General features: G+C 38.8%; 1 protein-coding gene across 1 annotated transcript in view; it reads left to right on the forward strand.

Annotated features, from left to right (window-relative positions):
* The window catches only part of kiaa1549lb (KIAA1549-like b), a 93,532-nt gene that overhangs the window by 41,079 nt on the left and 35,029 nt on the right, over positions 1-17,424 (forward strand). Inside the window, exons 2-4 of the mRNA XM_028443148.1 lie at positions 7,791-8,132; positions 11,178-11,654; positions 11,746-11,861. Of these exons, the coding sequence (XP_028298949.1) occupies positions 7,791-8,132; positions 11,178-11,654; positions 11,746-11,861 (935 nt within the window). The remainder of the gene's footprint in view (positions 1-7,790; positions 8,133-11,177; positions 11,655-11,745; positions 11,862-17,424) is intronic.

Genomic DNA, 17,424 nt, shown 5'->3' on the forward strand with positions numbered 1-17,424 from the left:
ACACACAAAAAAAACAACTAGCAATACTATACAACAAATAACTTAACTAAAGACATTCGGACAACAAATAACGAACAACAGACAATCGACAGACAAGGCACTTGTGAGTGTTCCACTATGAGGTAGAATGTGGATAAATTACTATGAGGTAGAATATAAATAAATTACAGTATTAATAATATAAACAGAGTGCAGATGAAGTTAAAAAGTGAGGTAGTGTGCAAATAGTACAAATAGCATAACAATACAATGACGGCTGTGCAGAGTTTAGGGTGCGTGAATTAGTGGAGCACGTGGGGGATGGAGGGCAGAGGGGGCAGAGGGCTGAAGGAGGGTAGACAACTGAGGGCAGAGGGTGGAAGGAGGCGGAGGGGGGATGGGGGCAGGGGCAGGAAAGGGAAAGGGGATGAGTGGACGAATGGGAGGGAGAGCAGGGAGGGAGTTGAGTCTCCTGACAGCCTGGTGGAATAAACTGTTCTTGAGCCTGCTCGTTCGAGCACGGAGACTCTGCAGTCTCCTCCCAGATGGCAGCAGGCTGAAGAGGCTGTAGGACGGGTGGGTGGGGTCACCTCTCGAATGATTTGTGCTGATATCATATTGTATTGATATCGGCATCGTCCAAATGCAAGGCTGCAATGTCGGTATTGGAAGTGAAAAAGGGTTTTAGGGACACCTGCTAGAAGCTGCTTTTCCATTACCCTTGGAAATGCGCAAAATCTAAATAGCGCAATAAAAACTGCTAATGGAAATACCTGAATTTCGAAAAAAGCACTCAAATATTGCTAAAAGGTTTTTACGCTTTCATGAGGAGGTATTTCAGATGTTTCGATGTTGAAATGTGTCACAAAAGTGCTGTGGAAGCACTTTTTCTGCAAACACATGACGTGACGTACCTGGTCACATGACCACTTCTCTCCGAGAAACCATGGCGCGGTACATGTAGCCAGACGAGGAGACCGGGACATTTCTTAGCATTATAGTTAAAAATGATTACTGCTACATTAGACATGATGCAACAAAGGAATACAGAGTGTTAGAAGGAGTTTCTGAGCGTCCATCTTTTTGCAGCAAAGTCTCCTGAGATTTCACTGGAGTTACGAGGCTCCTGCCCAAGACAAAGTCCAATGGAAACACGTTCAAAGGCAGTGGTGGCCTAGTGGTTAAGAAAGCAAGCTTGTAATTGGACAGTCACCACTAAGAATCTCACCTGGGCCATTACCGTGTGACGTTGAGCAAGTCCCTTAACCCTAACTGCTCCCTGGGTGCTACACTGTGGCCATGTAGAAATATCGCTTTTTTTTGCAAAAATCTGTAATGGAAACCCAGCTAGTGTCAAGTACATTTCATGGTTCACAATCCAATTTGAAATAAAACCTTCAAGTACAGATGCTGTTAAATAAGTGATGATAATGTGAAGATCTAGTCTAGCATAAGTATAATTTGCATTGCAATGATTCTATTCATATTAAATCCAATAATATAGTTTAGTTGGTTTTTAATATGGTGGTTTAACTGCTTCAAAATATCTATCTACATTTAACCATTGCATCTGTTGTTTCAGATGATTTCAAGAATTAAAATTAAAATACAGAGTATTTGATGTGAAGTGTGATGTTGAATTGAAGTGCTTTCTCTTTAGAAAATGGCTTCAGTTTCAATAATAACCTTCCTCTTGTCTCACCTTTTCCTACGCACTCTAAGCCATTATTCCTCTTTATGGACCCATGTCCTCCTCTCAGGTTGACTGTTAAACTTCTCCATATGCTGCAGGTGACAAACTGTAGGTGGAAATCACACTTCCAGTGAGACTGGCACCCATCCCACGGACTAATATTTAACTTACTGCTTAGCTTGCTAATCAGCCGGATGTTGAAGAGTGAGTGTGGGGTGTAAGCTTTCAATTGCCCTTCAACTGACCTCTTTTTCATGTTGAGGCAGCACAAATTTACACTTTTGGGAAAATCTCTTGTGCAAATATGAGAGTTTAGTTTACTTTTGTCGCAGCATTTTCCTGTGTCATCATTTTTGAAAAGAGGGTTAAGAAACGCAGAATAGCAATTCTATTAAGGACATTTAATCATATTGCTGATTAATTGAGGACAGGGGATTAGATTCCAGCGTAAACAGCTGTTATGAGGTTAAACAAAACATCATGTCAGCTCACAAAATTCAATTATATTTTGCCTAAAATGTAAATTATCTATATTTAAAAAAGCAGGCTTCTGGGATACTGGTGACATTTAAGAAGCAATTCTGAGTTTGTAACCTGTACCGTTAACTGGATCTAAGGGTATTATGCTCCTTTATGGTTCTCATTTAATGTTTCTCAAAAAATCCTTTAAAGTGCCAGCAGTAGGTAAACACTTGCCCCCAGGCCAATCATTGCTTATGAAGAAAAGAACATGGATTCAAATTTCTCACACTTACCTGAAACTGACCGCAGTATTATGTATAGCTGTTTTTACCAATACTTATCTTAACAAACAAAACAGACTAGCCACAAAAAAGTTTTATCCCCTCCTCAGTGGTGATTATACTTTAGTCGCCTCCTACAGCAGCACAACTTCCTACAAACAAAGTTTGTTGATAACTCTGATCATTTTGGAAATGTGCTGATCTATTCAAAAAAAGATGGTATCCATCCTGATTTACATGGAGCGCAGATGCTAACATTAAACTTACAGTCTGTGATTCACAACTCTACATACGCATGACTAGCTGAGAATAAACACGCAGCTACAGACACTTCCATAGATAAGCCCCTTACTCAAAGCACATAGTGCATATACTCCATAAACACTGTGCTACGCAGTACAGAGCAACATGCAGTGCAAACTAAAACCCACAGGAGAGGAGTTAACCATAAAAATCTAATCAAAATTAAAACTACAAACAGAACACAAAACAACAAAAAAAAAAACTATTGAATGTAAACTATTAAATATCAGATTGGTGTAATCTAAATCTTTTAGTGAGTGATCTTTTAACTGACCATTATTTAGGTTTATTATGCCTCACTCAGACCTCGCTCAGCCAGCCCTCCCAGCTATGATAACCACCATATTCCCCATGAGGGCGGTCGTGGAGGGGGAGTGGCAGTAGTTTTTCACTCTATTTAATCAATCACTCCAAAAACCAAACTTAACCATATTTCATTCTAAAGCCTTTCTCTTGAAATTTGTAATCCCAAAAATAAAATAGAAAAACCCATCTTACTGTTTATAGTTTACCATCCTCCTGGTTCATATTCAGTGTTTCTCTCTGAATTCTCTGACTTTCTCACTGATTTGATGCTGAGCACTGATAAAGCTATCATAGTAGGCGACTTTAACATTCATGTTGATGATGAAAACAACAGCCTAAATAAATTATTTACCTCACTATTAGGCTTTACACAAAATGTAAACAAACCTACTCATTATCTTAATCATGCCCAGGACCTTGTTCTAAAATATAGTCTAGATATTGATCACCTGACAATATATCCTCAAAATTCTATTCTTTCAGGTCACTTTTTGCTATCCTTTGAATTTAGAATATTAGCCTGCTTAAACTTTGAGAGAAGAGTACACTATAGTAGATCACTGACTGAAAACGCTGTAGCTGGATTTAAAGATTTAGTTCCATCACTGCTTACCTCTGATCAATAAGATATCTCAACAGAGAGTAGCTATCAATGTCTTAGGACAGAGACAACAGATGACCTTGTCAACAGTGTAATGTTGTCACTGCACACAGCTCTGGATGCTGTTGTTCTGCTTAAAAAGAAGATATGTCATAAAAAGGTCGCTCCCTGGTATAATTCTGAATCACGTCTCTTAAAACAGCCATTGCAAAAACTGGAAAGGAAGTGGCTTCAGACAGGGTAGAAGTTCATATAGCCTGGAGAAAGAGTTTGTTAGCTTCTAAAAAAGCTATTCGCAAAGTTAGGACTTTCTATTCAACACTGTAGCCAGCCTCACCAAACGCCACAGCTCTGTTGAACCATATTCTTGTCAGCCTCAGCAGTGATGGCTTCATCATCTTATTTACTGATAAAATCCTAACAATTAGAAACAAAGCTAATGTCCCTGCAGGAGTGCTCAATAATTTATTAAACAAAGCAGCTCCTGAAACATCCCCAACATGTAGCTTTTATTTGCACAGTTTCACTCCAATTGGTCTATCTGAACTGGCCTCAATAGTTATTGCTTCTAAACCAACAACCTTTTAGATCCAATCCCAACTCCACTATTTAAAGATGTTTAGCACTAATATGGTGAACTGGATTAACACATCTTTAGTAACAGGTTATGTGCCACAGGCCTTTAAAACCGCTGTAATCAAACCTCTCCTTAATAAACCTACCCTTGATCAAAATGACTTGTCCAATTATAGACCAATATCCAATCTCCCTTTTGTTTCTAAAATTCTTGAAAAAAATCATAGCAGGTCAACTATGTGATCATCTACATAGGAATAATTTATACGAGATCTTTCAGTCTGGCTTTACAGCCTATCACAGCACAGAGACTGCCTTAGTAAAAGTATCCAATGATCTCTTTTTAGCCTCGGACAGAGGGTTGGTCTCAGTTCTGGTGCTCTTAGATCTCAGTGCAGCCTTCGATACAGTGGATCATCATCTACTGCTGCTGAGACTGGAAAGCATATTTGGGATTAAAGAAATGGCACTAGGTTGGTTTAAATCCTACTTATCAGACAGAACCCACTTTGTTCATGTTAATAATCTCTCCTCAGCTCACGCCAGAGTTAAACGTGGAGTTCCACAAGGTTCAGTTTTGGGACTGATACTCTTTATATTATATATGCTTCCACTAAGTAACATTATCAGAAAACGTATATCCATTAATTACAGGACCGTCTGTCTGCGTGTGTGTTTGTGGAGTGAATATCTCACTGACGCGATGTCCGTTCGAGCTGAACCTTTTTTTAAAAGTCTGCACAAACGGCGAGTGTGTGCATCCTTTATTTTGGACTTATTTTGCGATTACTTTTCAAAGCGTTTATTTTCATTTCATTTTGAAATCACTGCAGAATTGTCACAGGTTTCACTGGACGGAGTATTAGATCGGAGAGAGGGGAGGGCCGTCTGAGCAGCCGCACTCATGAGTGCATGTGTGCAGCTGATGCGCTTGCGTGTGTGTGAGAGTGAGCCCACAGAGGAGAGCTGGACAGGTAGCAAAACACACACACACACACACACACACACACACACACACACACACACACACACACACACACACACACACACACACACACACACACACACACACACACACACACACACACACACACACACCATGTTTCCTCTGGAAGTGTGAGCTACACACATAACTTATAGATGAAGTTATTCTCAGTCTGCTCGGTAAGTTACATCTGTTTGTATATTAATTACTAACGTTGGATGATAAGCACTGATGCACTAAGAAATGTTAAATGCTAAATACATAGTTTTATTTGTATGAATGTATGTGCCTTTCATCATATTCTACCTAAACTGCCGCATTGGTGCAAACTTTATCAAATTATCAAGCGCATGTCCCACAGAATTAAACCAGGGAAATTGCACACGCCATTTTACATTGCACCCGCAACACTACAGACTACATAGTATCTACACCTCTTTGTACATCCAACCTTCAAACACATACTCATTTGGCCATAATTGACAGCTCTACATAAGCTCCCACATGAGTACATACTTCCGACGGGCACTGTACTAGTAATATAAATTTCTATTCCTATGCCGATGATACACAACTCTATTTGTTAATGAAATCAGATGAAACTCATCAGTTATTAAAACTCCAGGCTTGTCTTAAAGATATCACATCCTGGATGAGCTGTAACTTTCTCCTTCTTAACCAAGTGATTTTATTTGGTCAAAAACACCTCAGAGAGAAATTATCAGAGCAAATAGTGTCTCTGGATGGCATTACTCTGTCACCCAACACCACAGTAAAAAACTTAGGCGTTTTCTTTGATACTGACTTATCCTTTAACTCTCATAGTATTAAACAAATCTCAAGGACCTGAATAGATTTATTCCTAGAGTTTTTATCACTTCCGGTGAATTTATTCCGTGCCATAGCGTACCCCCATTGGAGAAACACTGCCTTAGACATTATAAACAGTATTGATAATAATTTATAATTAATGTAATTGTAGTTACAACACAGGATGGGAGAACAGGATAAACCAAGATGACTGGAAGAAATGACAGAGCAGCAGGTTGGCAGTAACGTTGCCTTCAGCCAACAGTGATGATAGTTTGAGTATTTGCCAATCTCTGTATTGTCCTGACCAATTAAAAGTTCATACAGTAAATATTTTCAAAAAATAATTGAAACATACAATTGTCCTTTATCACACAACAAAAGAACAATCACAACTTTTTGATAGTTGTAATCATAGAACAGTCTTAGAGCATAGATGATGGGGGAATGGATCAGGTTAGCTTTGTTGGATAGCTACAAAATGTCACAAAAAAGGCATTTGATTCCAAACTTCAACTATGGAATTTCAGATGCTATGCTGTTGTTTTTCTAACTGTATCTGCATTCAAACTGCCAGGAACAATCAGGGAAGTTATAAATGGACACAACAATGTCGCCTTTAACTTTCACTGTGACTGTTCTTAATGTAGCTGCTCATGAAATACACTTTGTGATGATGTAATCATATTGCTTTAGTATATTTTGCTTAATCCAAGTGAAAATTGCTAAAATTCACATCAGTATATCCCTACCAGTAACAATACTGTGGTTTTGTCTCCAGTATTTTTTTTCTCATTCTCTCCTTATGCCTTTCATGGAGGCATTATTTCTCCAAAAGCAGAAAATCTGTTGCCAGCAGTCTTAGATGTGGTATTATCTTTGCAATACTTTTAACACATGGCTGCTATCTCTTGAATAATTCCGTTTGTTTCACTTTGAAGCTAGTTTTATTCAGCACCCTGGGAATGCACTAGTGTCTGCCCTTGTTTTGTTTGTCTGAGACTATTAGAAAGATGTTTTTACAGCTTTGTACTAAGTAAAACTGTTAGATTGTGACTTTTCTCCATCGTGGCATATCACCAGGTGAGGCACTAAACAAAGACATTCATAGTCCTTACAGACTCAGTTACATGCACATGTACTTAGGTGGAACGATTTCATGAGAATAGCTAATTGCAATTTTTCCGTCAGATATTGCGATTTCGATTCGATTCACAGTTTTCTTCAAATCAAGTTTCATTGCAATTTTCACAATGTATAGTAACTTACAAATGTAAATTGTACTGACATGGGTTATTTATGTCACATAAAGATGTATGAAAGCAGCATTAATGTCACCCAATTTCCCCTCAGGTATCAATGATTTACTGAATCTGAGCAGGTTTATTGATTAAGTTTTGATCAACTTAATTTAATTTAATGACATTAATTTAAAATAGTCTGAAATTGTGATTTCGATCAGAAAACGATAAATCATTCAGCCTTAACATGTACTATTTTACGTTGCAAAGCACTGTGCTATTTATATGCATGTTGTAAAGTTTGATTTGATATGGACCATCAAATGTCAAACAATAAAAGGGCAACTTTTTGATGAGAAATAGCATTTTTATTGATTGCTGCTTCCATTTTTTTTTTTTTTTACATTTTATTTATATGGTTCTTTTGGTTTTCTTGTACACTGACACTGAAAAGCAATTAAACAATATTTTTTTTTCCAAGAACTAATCTACTATAGAAATTATAATTCAATCAGCTTCAACATTAAACCATAATGACCTTTTGTTTTTGCAGAAAAATCCACCTATGATGCCTCGGGCTCCTCGTCTCTACTGACCCAACCCACAGTCAGAGACGTCCCTGCTCGCCCGCTGGCAGAGGGCTCGCCATTCTCTGTTGACACCTTGGAACCTGAGGAGGGAGGCTATCCTGGGCGACCTGCATTTTCCTCTGTCTTAACCACAATCGCGAGAACTGTCAAGCATCCAGTGAGCCTTCATCAAAGCATAACTTTACCAACCATGACTGGGGAAGAGATCCACATCACCCAATGGCCTTTACATAACTCAAGCCAAGCTTCAGACGTGTTCTCCCCATCACCACATGGAGGAAACAGAAGCCTCTCTGACATCCTAGGTCTGTTGGTCTGACTGCTGAGTCATCATACTATACATGCTTCTTCTGTAGGGGAAACATATGTCTTCATCAGCTTAGTTCTTGTTCTTATCGGTCTGGAGTCTCTTAGGGAATGCTTATCTACACTCTCTGACTCCATGGTAGCAAGATTTCTGCCCAAATGCTGACATTGCTCATACTCCCTGCTTAGACTTCAGTGGGTTGGATAATTATCATCAAAAGTGTATTAAATCTACGGAGTGGGTGAAATAATATGAATTTAGTACATACACAAAACTAACAACACCAGACAGCTTACATATTCCGTTTATTTAAAAATAAAAATCCTTCAGATGTACTCTATAGACTCCAGTTTCACCCCTTTCTTTTCTTCTGTATTAATGTTGAAATTAGTACCGTAGACCTTTACAGTCTGGAAAGTCAATCTGTTCTGAGGCAGCACAAAGCCACCCAAATTCTCACATCAGCACTGCTGTCTGCGCGTCCTAAAGGATATTCAGTTTCCAGTCATGTCGCACAGCAGATGTTCAACCCAATAGACTGGAATGCAACAGAAGACAGCACAGCAGAGCAGAGCCAGTCTGCCCACACGTTTGTTTCCATTTGTATGTCATAAAACGACCTGCACCAATGTCCACAAGCAGTTTTTCATTTTTTATCCACATCCTCCACACGGACTGCTCCAGATGAAACAGCTCTCTGTGCAATCAGCAAGCTAACGCGAATCCACTCGGGCTTAGTGTTCTCAGAGCATGAATCTAGCGCTAGTGATTTACTGAAGGTGGCAAGCCACAGCCGTCCCGTAGACCCTGGCATTAATGTAATTTACAACAAGGGAGAGATCCCAGCATCAGTGCGCAAATCTTCTTACACTTCAGCTCACCTGAATAACTTGCTTTCAGTCACAACCCTGTTACCTGAATCCACCTTCTGGCTTGTCTTTGGTTGGAGCACCAAAAAGGAAAAAGTGTTTTCTTATTGAAGTCAGATGTGCTTTATTTGCAGAGAACTGGTATCGGAAAGGCTTAGGAAGTTGGAACAGAAACCAGGTCTTTTAAGGACATTCAGCCTAGACGGTGACAGCACTGAAATTGATATTTTTTTTTCTACTTTGGTATAACAACTCTGCTATAGCAAGCAGAACAAAGAATAAATCCTGAAAAGTAGTTTACACATTAATCAGCATAAAACTTGTATCGCAACGACTAATAAAACCATAAATTCTGCTAAAACTGCTGATGCTTTATTAAATGTTGAGATATAAGACCAGAACCCGAATTTGCCAACATATCATACAACCCTCTCTGAAAGATAGCCTGGCTGATGTTTCTCACAATATAAAATATCAAACTTTTTCAATTCTCATACATCAAAAGCAAGCAAGGCCACATAGGCTTTCTAAAGCAAATTCCCTTATATTAAAGTGATGGAAGGAACTACTTCTATTGGAAAATCTGTGTTTTACCAGAAAGACAGTTTAGAAACGCACTGTGCCACCAGAGATGTCCTCATGCTTACTAAATCCTCTGAATACTATAAACACAAATCAGTTGAAATCCCATTTCCCCCCCAGTAGCATTTCATGCTGCATCCAAACCTCTTAAAAGGCATTTTTATTGCAGCATTAAGACATTTGTGGTCAGCAATCGCCCTCAGCACAGCTGACAAACTCTCCCTCTGTGCTTCTGGCTCAATCAGCAGCACAGACCACAACAAATCAAATGTTAAGACAAGGCAAACAAACAACTATCAATTTTTTTTTTTTTGCATTCATTTCCCTCATTGTTGGACCAAACCCCAAAGAGATATCAAGTGCAATGATTTCCCCACATGCACATAATTCATGGCTACATTATACAACCTGGCAGACCACCGCTCGTAAGCAATTTCTGAGCAGGGGTTTTATGTCAGTATCTAAAGCCCTTTGCTCTGATAGGACACTGTCTAATTCACTAGCAGATGGCACATAAAATGAATATCTGAATCTGGATAACAGTCAAGTGTGAGAAGTGTATGGAGTAAAATCAATGGAACCAACAGCTGCTGTATCCATTTCAGCTAAATGGTGGCCATAATCTGTCATTAGTAAATATTAGGCAAACCTCTGTTGATTAAGAATAAAAAACTGTCAAGTTTTTGACTCCCGCCATTGAAAAGCAAGGTGGCTGCACTGGTTTTAAATATTGTAATATCCATCTCTACTCAACTAAAGATCTAACACCTGCATGAATGTAAAACATACACCACATCTTCCTACAGATTCTGAAGCGGTGATGGCCACCACTTGGGTTAAGGTTAATTATAATTTTAATTGTATTTTTTTTCAATCTGTTGCTGTCGTAATCGTAATGAAATTGTAATTGAATTTAGATAGTTGACTTGATATTGAGATCTAAATGTGTAATCGGAGAACTCACGGGAAATGCCGGAACAGTTGTAATCAGGGTTGAGGTCAATTAGAATTGTAATCGCATAATTGATATCTAATTAAAAATATTGCATAATTGTAATTGCAATTAAAAAAATCTGTTGCTGTGGTAATTGTAATTAACTTGTAATTAACTTTAGATTATTGTTTATTGCCATGAAAATTCTATAAAAATGGTCAATTATAATTTAACACTATACTGGGGAACCATGTTACAGTTGTATGTACAGTAATACACATATGTAATAACAATTATTAAAATATGTTTAATATCAAGCTTTGTATCTTTGAATGTTAATTGAACATGGATGAATAAAAACAGAATTGTAACAGAAAAATGTCATTGACCTCAACCCTGTTCACCAGCTGATATAATGTTATCATCATTATTATCATCATCATTATAATAATGATCTATATCGTCTTGACCTCTATGTGCTTCAAATCCATCATTCCACTACCATATTTGTCATCAAATTCATCAGATCAACTGCTTGCTCATCCAACCTTGTACCTTGTACATCATCAACCCACTTTGTCATCACCTCCTGCAAGCCTGACCCTGTCATCAGATCCTCCGAGCTCAGAGGTAGTGACTGAGACCTTTGTTTTTGCAGAGGCGGAGTTGGATGATTCAGCTGCTGAAACACCCAGTGCAGTTGTGCTCACTTTTTCCAAAGGAAAAGATCCCGACCCCTCTCAGTCAGTCCGATCCACCCTCTCTGCGAGGCCCACCGACAGGACATCTCAGGTATCACCTCTGACCCCACGACAGAACACCACCAAAGCCTCGGCAAAGCTTACCACCACGAGTGTCGCTTCAACCACAAAAACTTATAACCCCAGCTCCGCCATGCCTTCGTTGAGAGTCACAGCACAGGCAGCCATCACGACCACTCCTCAACCTAAGCCTGTGGCCCGGAGAACCACCACAACCATCAAAGCTCAGACCAGCAGGAGAGCATACACGCCTCTGGTCCCGAGAACAAGTCCTCCCCAGGTGGTCACCACTATCCTTATCTCTCCCTTCACAACCACCACAGAGACTCCACCACAACAATGCAACATTACGGAGAGACTGTGGGTTAAAACAGGTAAGCGATCATTTCAGAGACAATTTCTGTCAATTCTCTTTTTCTGTTTACCTGATGTGCTTTGATATTTGGTGTTTTTCTTGTCTCTTAGTTGTCTCTATCTATGTAAGAAGAAACAGGCTAGACAGCATTCAGAGGCAGAACCTGCGAAGGGGGCTAAGCCAAGGTCTCAGAAAAGCCCTGAATGATACTGCTGCACAAGCACAGGTCAGGCTGTTACTCAATTCAATTCAATTCAACTTTATTTGTATAGCGCAATTTACAACAATGTCATTTCAATGTGCTCATCAAAATATAAAATTCATAATAAGAAAGAAAAAACCCAACAAGATCCACACGAACAAGCATTTGGCAACAGTGGGAAGAAACAACTCCCTTTTAACAGGAAGAAATCTCCAGCAGAACCAGGTTCAGAGGTGGCAGCCATCTGCTGTGACTGGTTGGGGTTAATGGACAGAAGGACCAGCAGAACAGGATAGAGAGATAGAACATCAGAGTGTCCCAGACTAGTTGAGCCGTGAACCACAGATCAGGAACCGCCATCATCAGCTTCACGACACCTGAAACAGAGCAGAGAGAGAAGGGCGAGGAGAAGGCACTGACTGCAGAAAAACATGATACAGTATTATTAAGTCAGCCTGCCTTGGCCTTGGGCCTCACTTTCAGTGGCTTAGTCAACACTTATTATAAAGGTGATTAATCTCTTCCCGTTTATTGGTAAGCTAACAGAGACTCCAAGGTCCGTAAATGCGACCGTTCACAGACGAGACCATGTCCGCTCTAGCGGTTAGATTATGTTATGATTCATAACATAATCTGACATGTTGTCATGTCAGATTATACATGTTATCATGTATTATTTGCTGGGTTTCCATTACAGATTTTCACAAAATAAAAGTGATATTTCTAAATGTTGACAAAGCATAATTGTGCTTTGAACGTGTTTCCATTGAAGGTAGTCTTGGGCAGGAGCCTCGTAACTCTCGTGAAATCTCATCCCGCAAGACTTCGCTGCAGGAAGATGGACGCTCAGAACCTCCTTATAACCCTCAGTATTTCTTTGTTGTTTCACTTTTAATGTGGCAGTAATGATTTTTACGTATAATGCTAAGATTTGTCCCGGTTTCCTCTTTTGTTTACATGTACCGTGTCACGTTTTCTCGGAGAGAAGTGGTCATGTGACCGGGTGCTTCATGTCATGTGAAAAAAAGTGTTTCCATAGCACTTTTGCGACACATTTCAATATCAATTTTTTTAGCAATATTTGAGTGTTTTTTTAAAAAATTCAGGTGTTTACATTATTGGTTTTTATTGCGCTATTTAGATTTTGCGCATTTCCAACGGTAATGGAAAAGCAGCTATTGATTGACCTAATTACTGACCTAACCAGCCCTGAATTTGCTTTCTTGTGAGCACCAGTATGCAGTTGCACCCTCTTCAGATTCCTTTCACTACCCTCCAGAAACATAACGTGTTATAAAAGTAAAGATATTAAGATATTTTTAGGAGTATGTAGCCTTTTTTTGCGATACTGAAATGTCACTTAAGAACTTTAAACAAACACTGACAGTGGCAGTCTAACCCTGAGGCCATATTTACAGTAGAGTGACGGGTTCGATAGTATCATTTTTTCTTTCAAACAGCATCAAGGGAGTAGTTGTAGCAAGCTGTCTGCAATATAAGGACAACAAGCGTCTCCCAAATCAGTCAGAATCCAAAATAAAGTTGTCAGTCACAAACACATACTACACATGCACACACCCTTAATATAGAAGTTTAAGAGAGTTTTTACACATAACCCTCATGTAGGCTATGTGAGAGGGAATGAATACTCATATAGAAATTAGGCTAACGAATAAGTCCCTAAAGACTTATGACGTATTTTTACTGCACCATAAAATAAGATGAAGACCAGAATCAAAGAAGTGTCCAGAACAGAGTTGAGGTCAATAACATTTTTCTGTTACAATTACATCATTAATTATCCTTATTCAGCATTTTTCCAATTACAATTAAAATTTATTATTTTTTTTTGTCTTCAGAAAGTCAATTACAGTTATGTTTTCAATTACTTGAGTTCAATTACTATTGATCCCAATTACTGAGCTTGAAATAAATAACCTAATAAAAGTTAACCTTCCTCATGTGTTAGCTTTCTGTTAGCGTCCCTTATGATAACAGGTCTAAAATCAGCTGTAAAATACACAAAAAACAAACATCTATCATGTAATTTCTTTCCTATCTCTTGACTACCTTGTTAGGCTTCTTAATAAATGAAATTCTAAGTTTTAATATTTTTGGTGTGGGCGTCTTAGACTTTTTTTTAGTCAATTTACCACATTAGTGGTAAAATGTGAAAGCTTGATATAAAACCCATTTTAAAAATTGTTGAGTACATACTGTATGTGTAGATTAGATTTGTATAGAATTTTCATGGCAATTACAATTACAAAGTCAATTATCTAAACTCAATTACAATTTAGTTGCGATTACGACAGCAGACTTTTTAAATTACAATTACAATTCTAATTGCACCATAATTGTAATTAATCACCAACTTTGCAATTACAATCATAATTGACGCCAACGCTGCTCGAGAGGCCTCTAATAAAAACAAGGTGGATGAGAAACACTTTTCATAATGTTATTCATGTTCAGTGTCTGATCTAGCTTTGAATGTCAACAGAAACACAACAAAAAGTCAGTTTAAACACCAAACATCACACAGTACTTGTAATGATACACACTCCCAGTGGTCTGTGTGAACATGTGAAGGTCAAAGCTCTCTTTCTCTCTCTCTCTCTTTCTCTCTGTAGTCTAGAGGTGTCGCGCTTCACTGCACTCCTCTCATCCGTTTCTGCATTACTCGACTTCTTCTTAAGTCACACTGTTTCCTTGTCCAATCGGAAGCTTGCTGTTGGCTAGGGAGATTGCTTCTGTCTTTAATTATGATTTATGGATGTAAAGAGTGTGATGGTTTTAGCTGATAAGAAACGAACCAAAGGCAGGCTTACCCTGTTGATCTTTGGCTCATTTTGAGACGATTTTCGACTCTTGTGTCTATTCTTTGGGATCGTGTGAGTCTCTGCTAGATCGTGTGTCATGCATCGTGTAGTATACATGGGGTCACGAGAAGAGATTAACGCCTCACGACCAACTCCTGATCAGCAATCGTATGGTTGTAATGAAATCAAACATGTTTGAAATCCAGTCACTCCTTGTGAGCTCCTTGTGAGGGTATCTCACAGTTGAAGCAGTGCCATGGACTGGCTTACCTTAAACTCTCACACTGCACATGCGCAAACACTGTAGAACCGCTGTAAAATTGATGAACTGTACTACCTACGTCTGTCCAGACAGCTCCTAATCCATCACATGCACCATCTTTTCTTTTTTAAAGCTCTTTTTGCTGAGATTTGCGAGTGTCTCTCCACTTCCGGGTTCTTCTTCTTCGTCTGTTTTAATGGCAACGCTTCAGAGTTCTTCTTCTTCTTCTTCTTCTTCTTCTTCTTCTTCTTCTTCTTCTTCTTCTTCTCCTCCTTCTTCTTCTTCTCCTTCTCCTTCTCCTTCTCCTTCTCCTTCTCCTTCTCCTTCTCCTTCTCCTTCTCCTTCTTCTTCTTCTTCTTCTTCTTCTTCTTCTTCTCCTTCTCCTTCTCCTTCTCCTTCTCCTTCTCCTTCTTCTTCTTCTCCTTCTCCTTCTCCTTCTCCTTCTTCTTCTTCTTCTTCTTCTTCTTCTTCTTCCTTCCTTCTTCTTCTCCTTCTTCTTCTTCCTTCCTTCTTCTTCTCCTTCTTCTTCTTCCTTCCTTCTTCTTCTCCTTCTTCTTCTTCTTATTTGTACGTTGTATTTCCGGAAACAAGACCCCGACGTGTCGTGTATGGACGTACAGTGTGAGCAGTCAGATCATGTAAGAGTGTCGGTCCGTTTCAGTGTGAGAACATGAATTGTGAGCTGTGCACATTCAGGCTCTGCACGAGTCGCACAGTTTGAGCTGGAGCTGAGTACGATGATTGAAAAAATCGCACAGTGTATCCCAGCCTTAAATGAACTTAAATATTCAGTTTGAGTCGTTTGAACACAGAATGTTATATGTTATATGCTTGTTTCATCCAATTCCTTATTCCCAAGACATCACTGGGGTTTCACCTGACCTCCATCCTTGTGTCTTACCATTTTTTTGCATTTGTAAAAATTACGATCAGAAGTAAGACTAGGCTCTTTTTCACAGACCTACCTATTTAATAGTCGCCACCATGTGTTGTTAATCTTTACTCCCTTCTCTTTCTTTCTGGCAGCTCCTCTGTCCCCAATGGTCTTCTTCACATATCTGTATTCACCCATCACACATTTTCTCATTCATCGTGCTCTCATTAGTGACTGGCTGGAAAGCAGTCTGTCACTTACAATACAACCTCTTGTAAAGTAGCTTGTTATTATTTCTGATACGAGCGAATTACCAGCGACGACCGAGGCTCGTGCACGTCAGTGTCACAATAACGTTTTCCAAGCAGATTTGGACGTGTTTCGAGAACTTGGCTTTATTCAGTTTGACTATATTCTGAAAATAAACATGAAAGTTGTCTTTACTTTATCTCCTCACAGCAGATGTTTGGCCTCGTACAAGCAGGCGGTGTGCAGGTGTGACTAATGGCATTAGTAACAGCTTTGCTCTATTCAGGTGACCCAGAATGCCATGACGGTGAGTCAGCATTCTCCACACAAAGCCTCCAAAAAGGAAGTTGCACTCAAAAATGTATTTATTGGTGCATTAATACCGTACTATAACATTACGGCCAGTGATGAACGAAAGGCTACTGTACTCTATCAGTAGGATCAGTAGGATTTATTTGGCAGCAACACTCGTTCCTTAAAGATATTGTAGAAAAACAGGACGTATAGTCAAGCGGTGATGGACTATTAGGACAATTAAATGATAGTATTTCATTTACTGAAGTGTTTTGAGCATACACTAATATAGAATAAAAGTAGTCAAGTAAAGGAGAGACATTTTTACTGCTTGTTGTAATAACTTTGTAAGAATGTTGATGTGAGCTTTAGACCAGGATAGCAGAATAATGGTAGAATATACAGTATAGCATGAGTTGTGTTCTCTTATTCACAGCACACTGGGTATATTCTGTGTAATGTTGCATGTTCTCACTTGGTCTGCTGCCTCAACTGATAAACGAGAGGTCGCTGGTTCAATTCCAAGACTATGCCTGACCTACTCACAAAAGAGCTGCTCTGTATCATGTATTTGGTTGAATGTGGCTGGTTATGTAAAGCATTTTGGCATTTAGGGTGGTGAGAAAAGCGCTATGTTGGCAATGAAACAAGAGTTATTGGTATAAAGAGTACTGATATATCCTACTCAAGTAGAAGTACTGTTACTTGATTGAAATTGTACTCAAGTACAAGTACAAGTAAGTCATATATAAAATACTCAAGTACAAGTAAAAAGTGGCTCAATTAAATAGTACTCAAAGTTTCTAGTTAGTTTCATCCCCATGTTTATTTTTGGTAATAAATATTGCCACGGTTTCTTTGCATACAGTAAATAAAGATCTCATGTAGAAACTTTAAAAGGAAGAGATGAAACCTTGCACAGTTGGAACTTTATTTTATACGGATGCATTTGTGGTAAATAAATGAAATGATCAAGCTCTAAGTATAGCTACATTTATGAATTCTAAAACTGAGAAAATAACTTCCATTCAGTGCTTTTTTTTGGCGCTGTGCATTACGTTTTAATCTGATTGGTCGGCTATGATG

This window comes from Gouania willdenowi, chromosome 3, assembly GCF_900634775.1.
Source record: "Gouania willdenowi chromosome 3, fGouWil2.1, whole genome shotgun sequence".
Lineage (NCBI taxonomy): Eukaryota > Metazoa > Chordata > Actinopteri > Blenniiformes > Gobiesocidae > Gouania > Gouania willdenowi.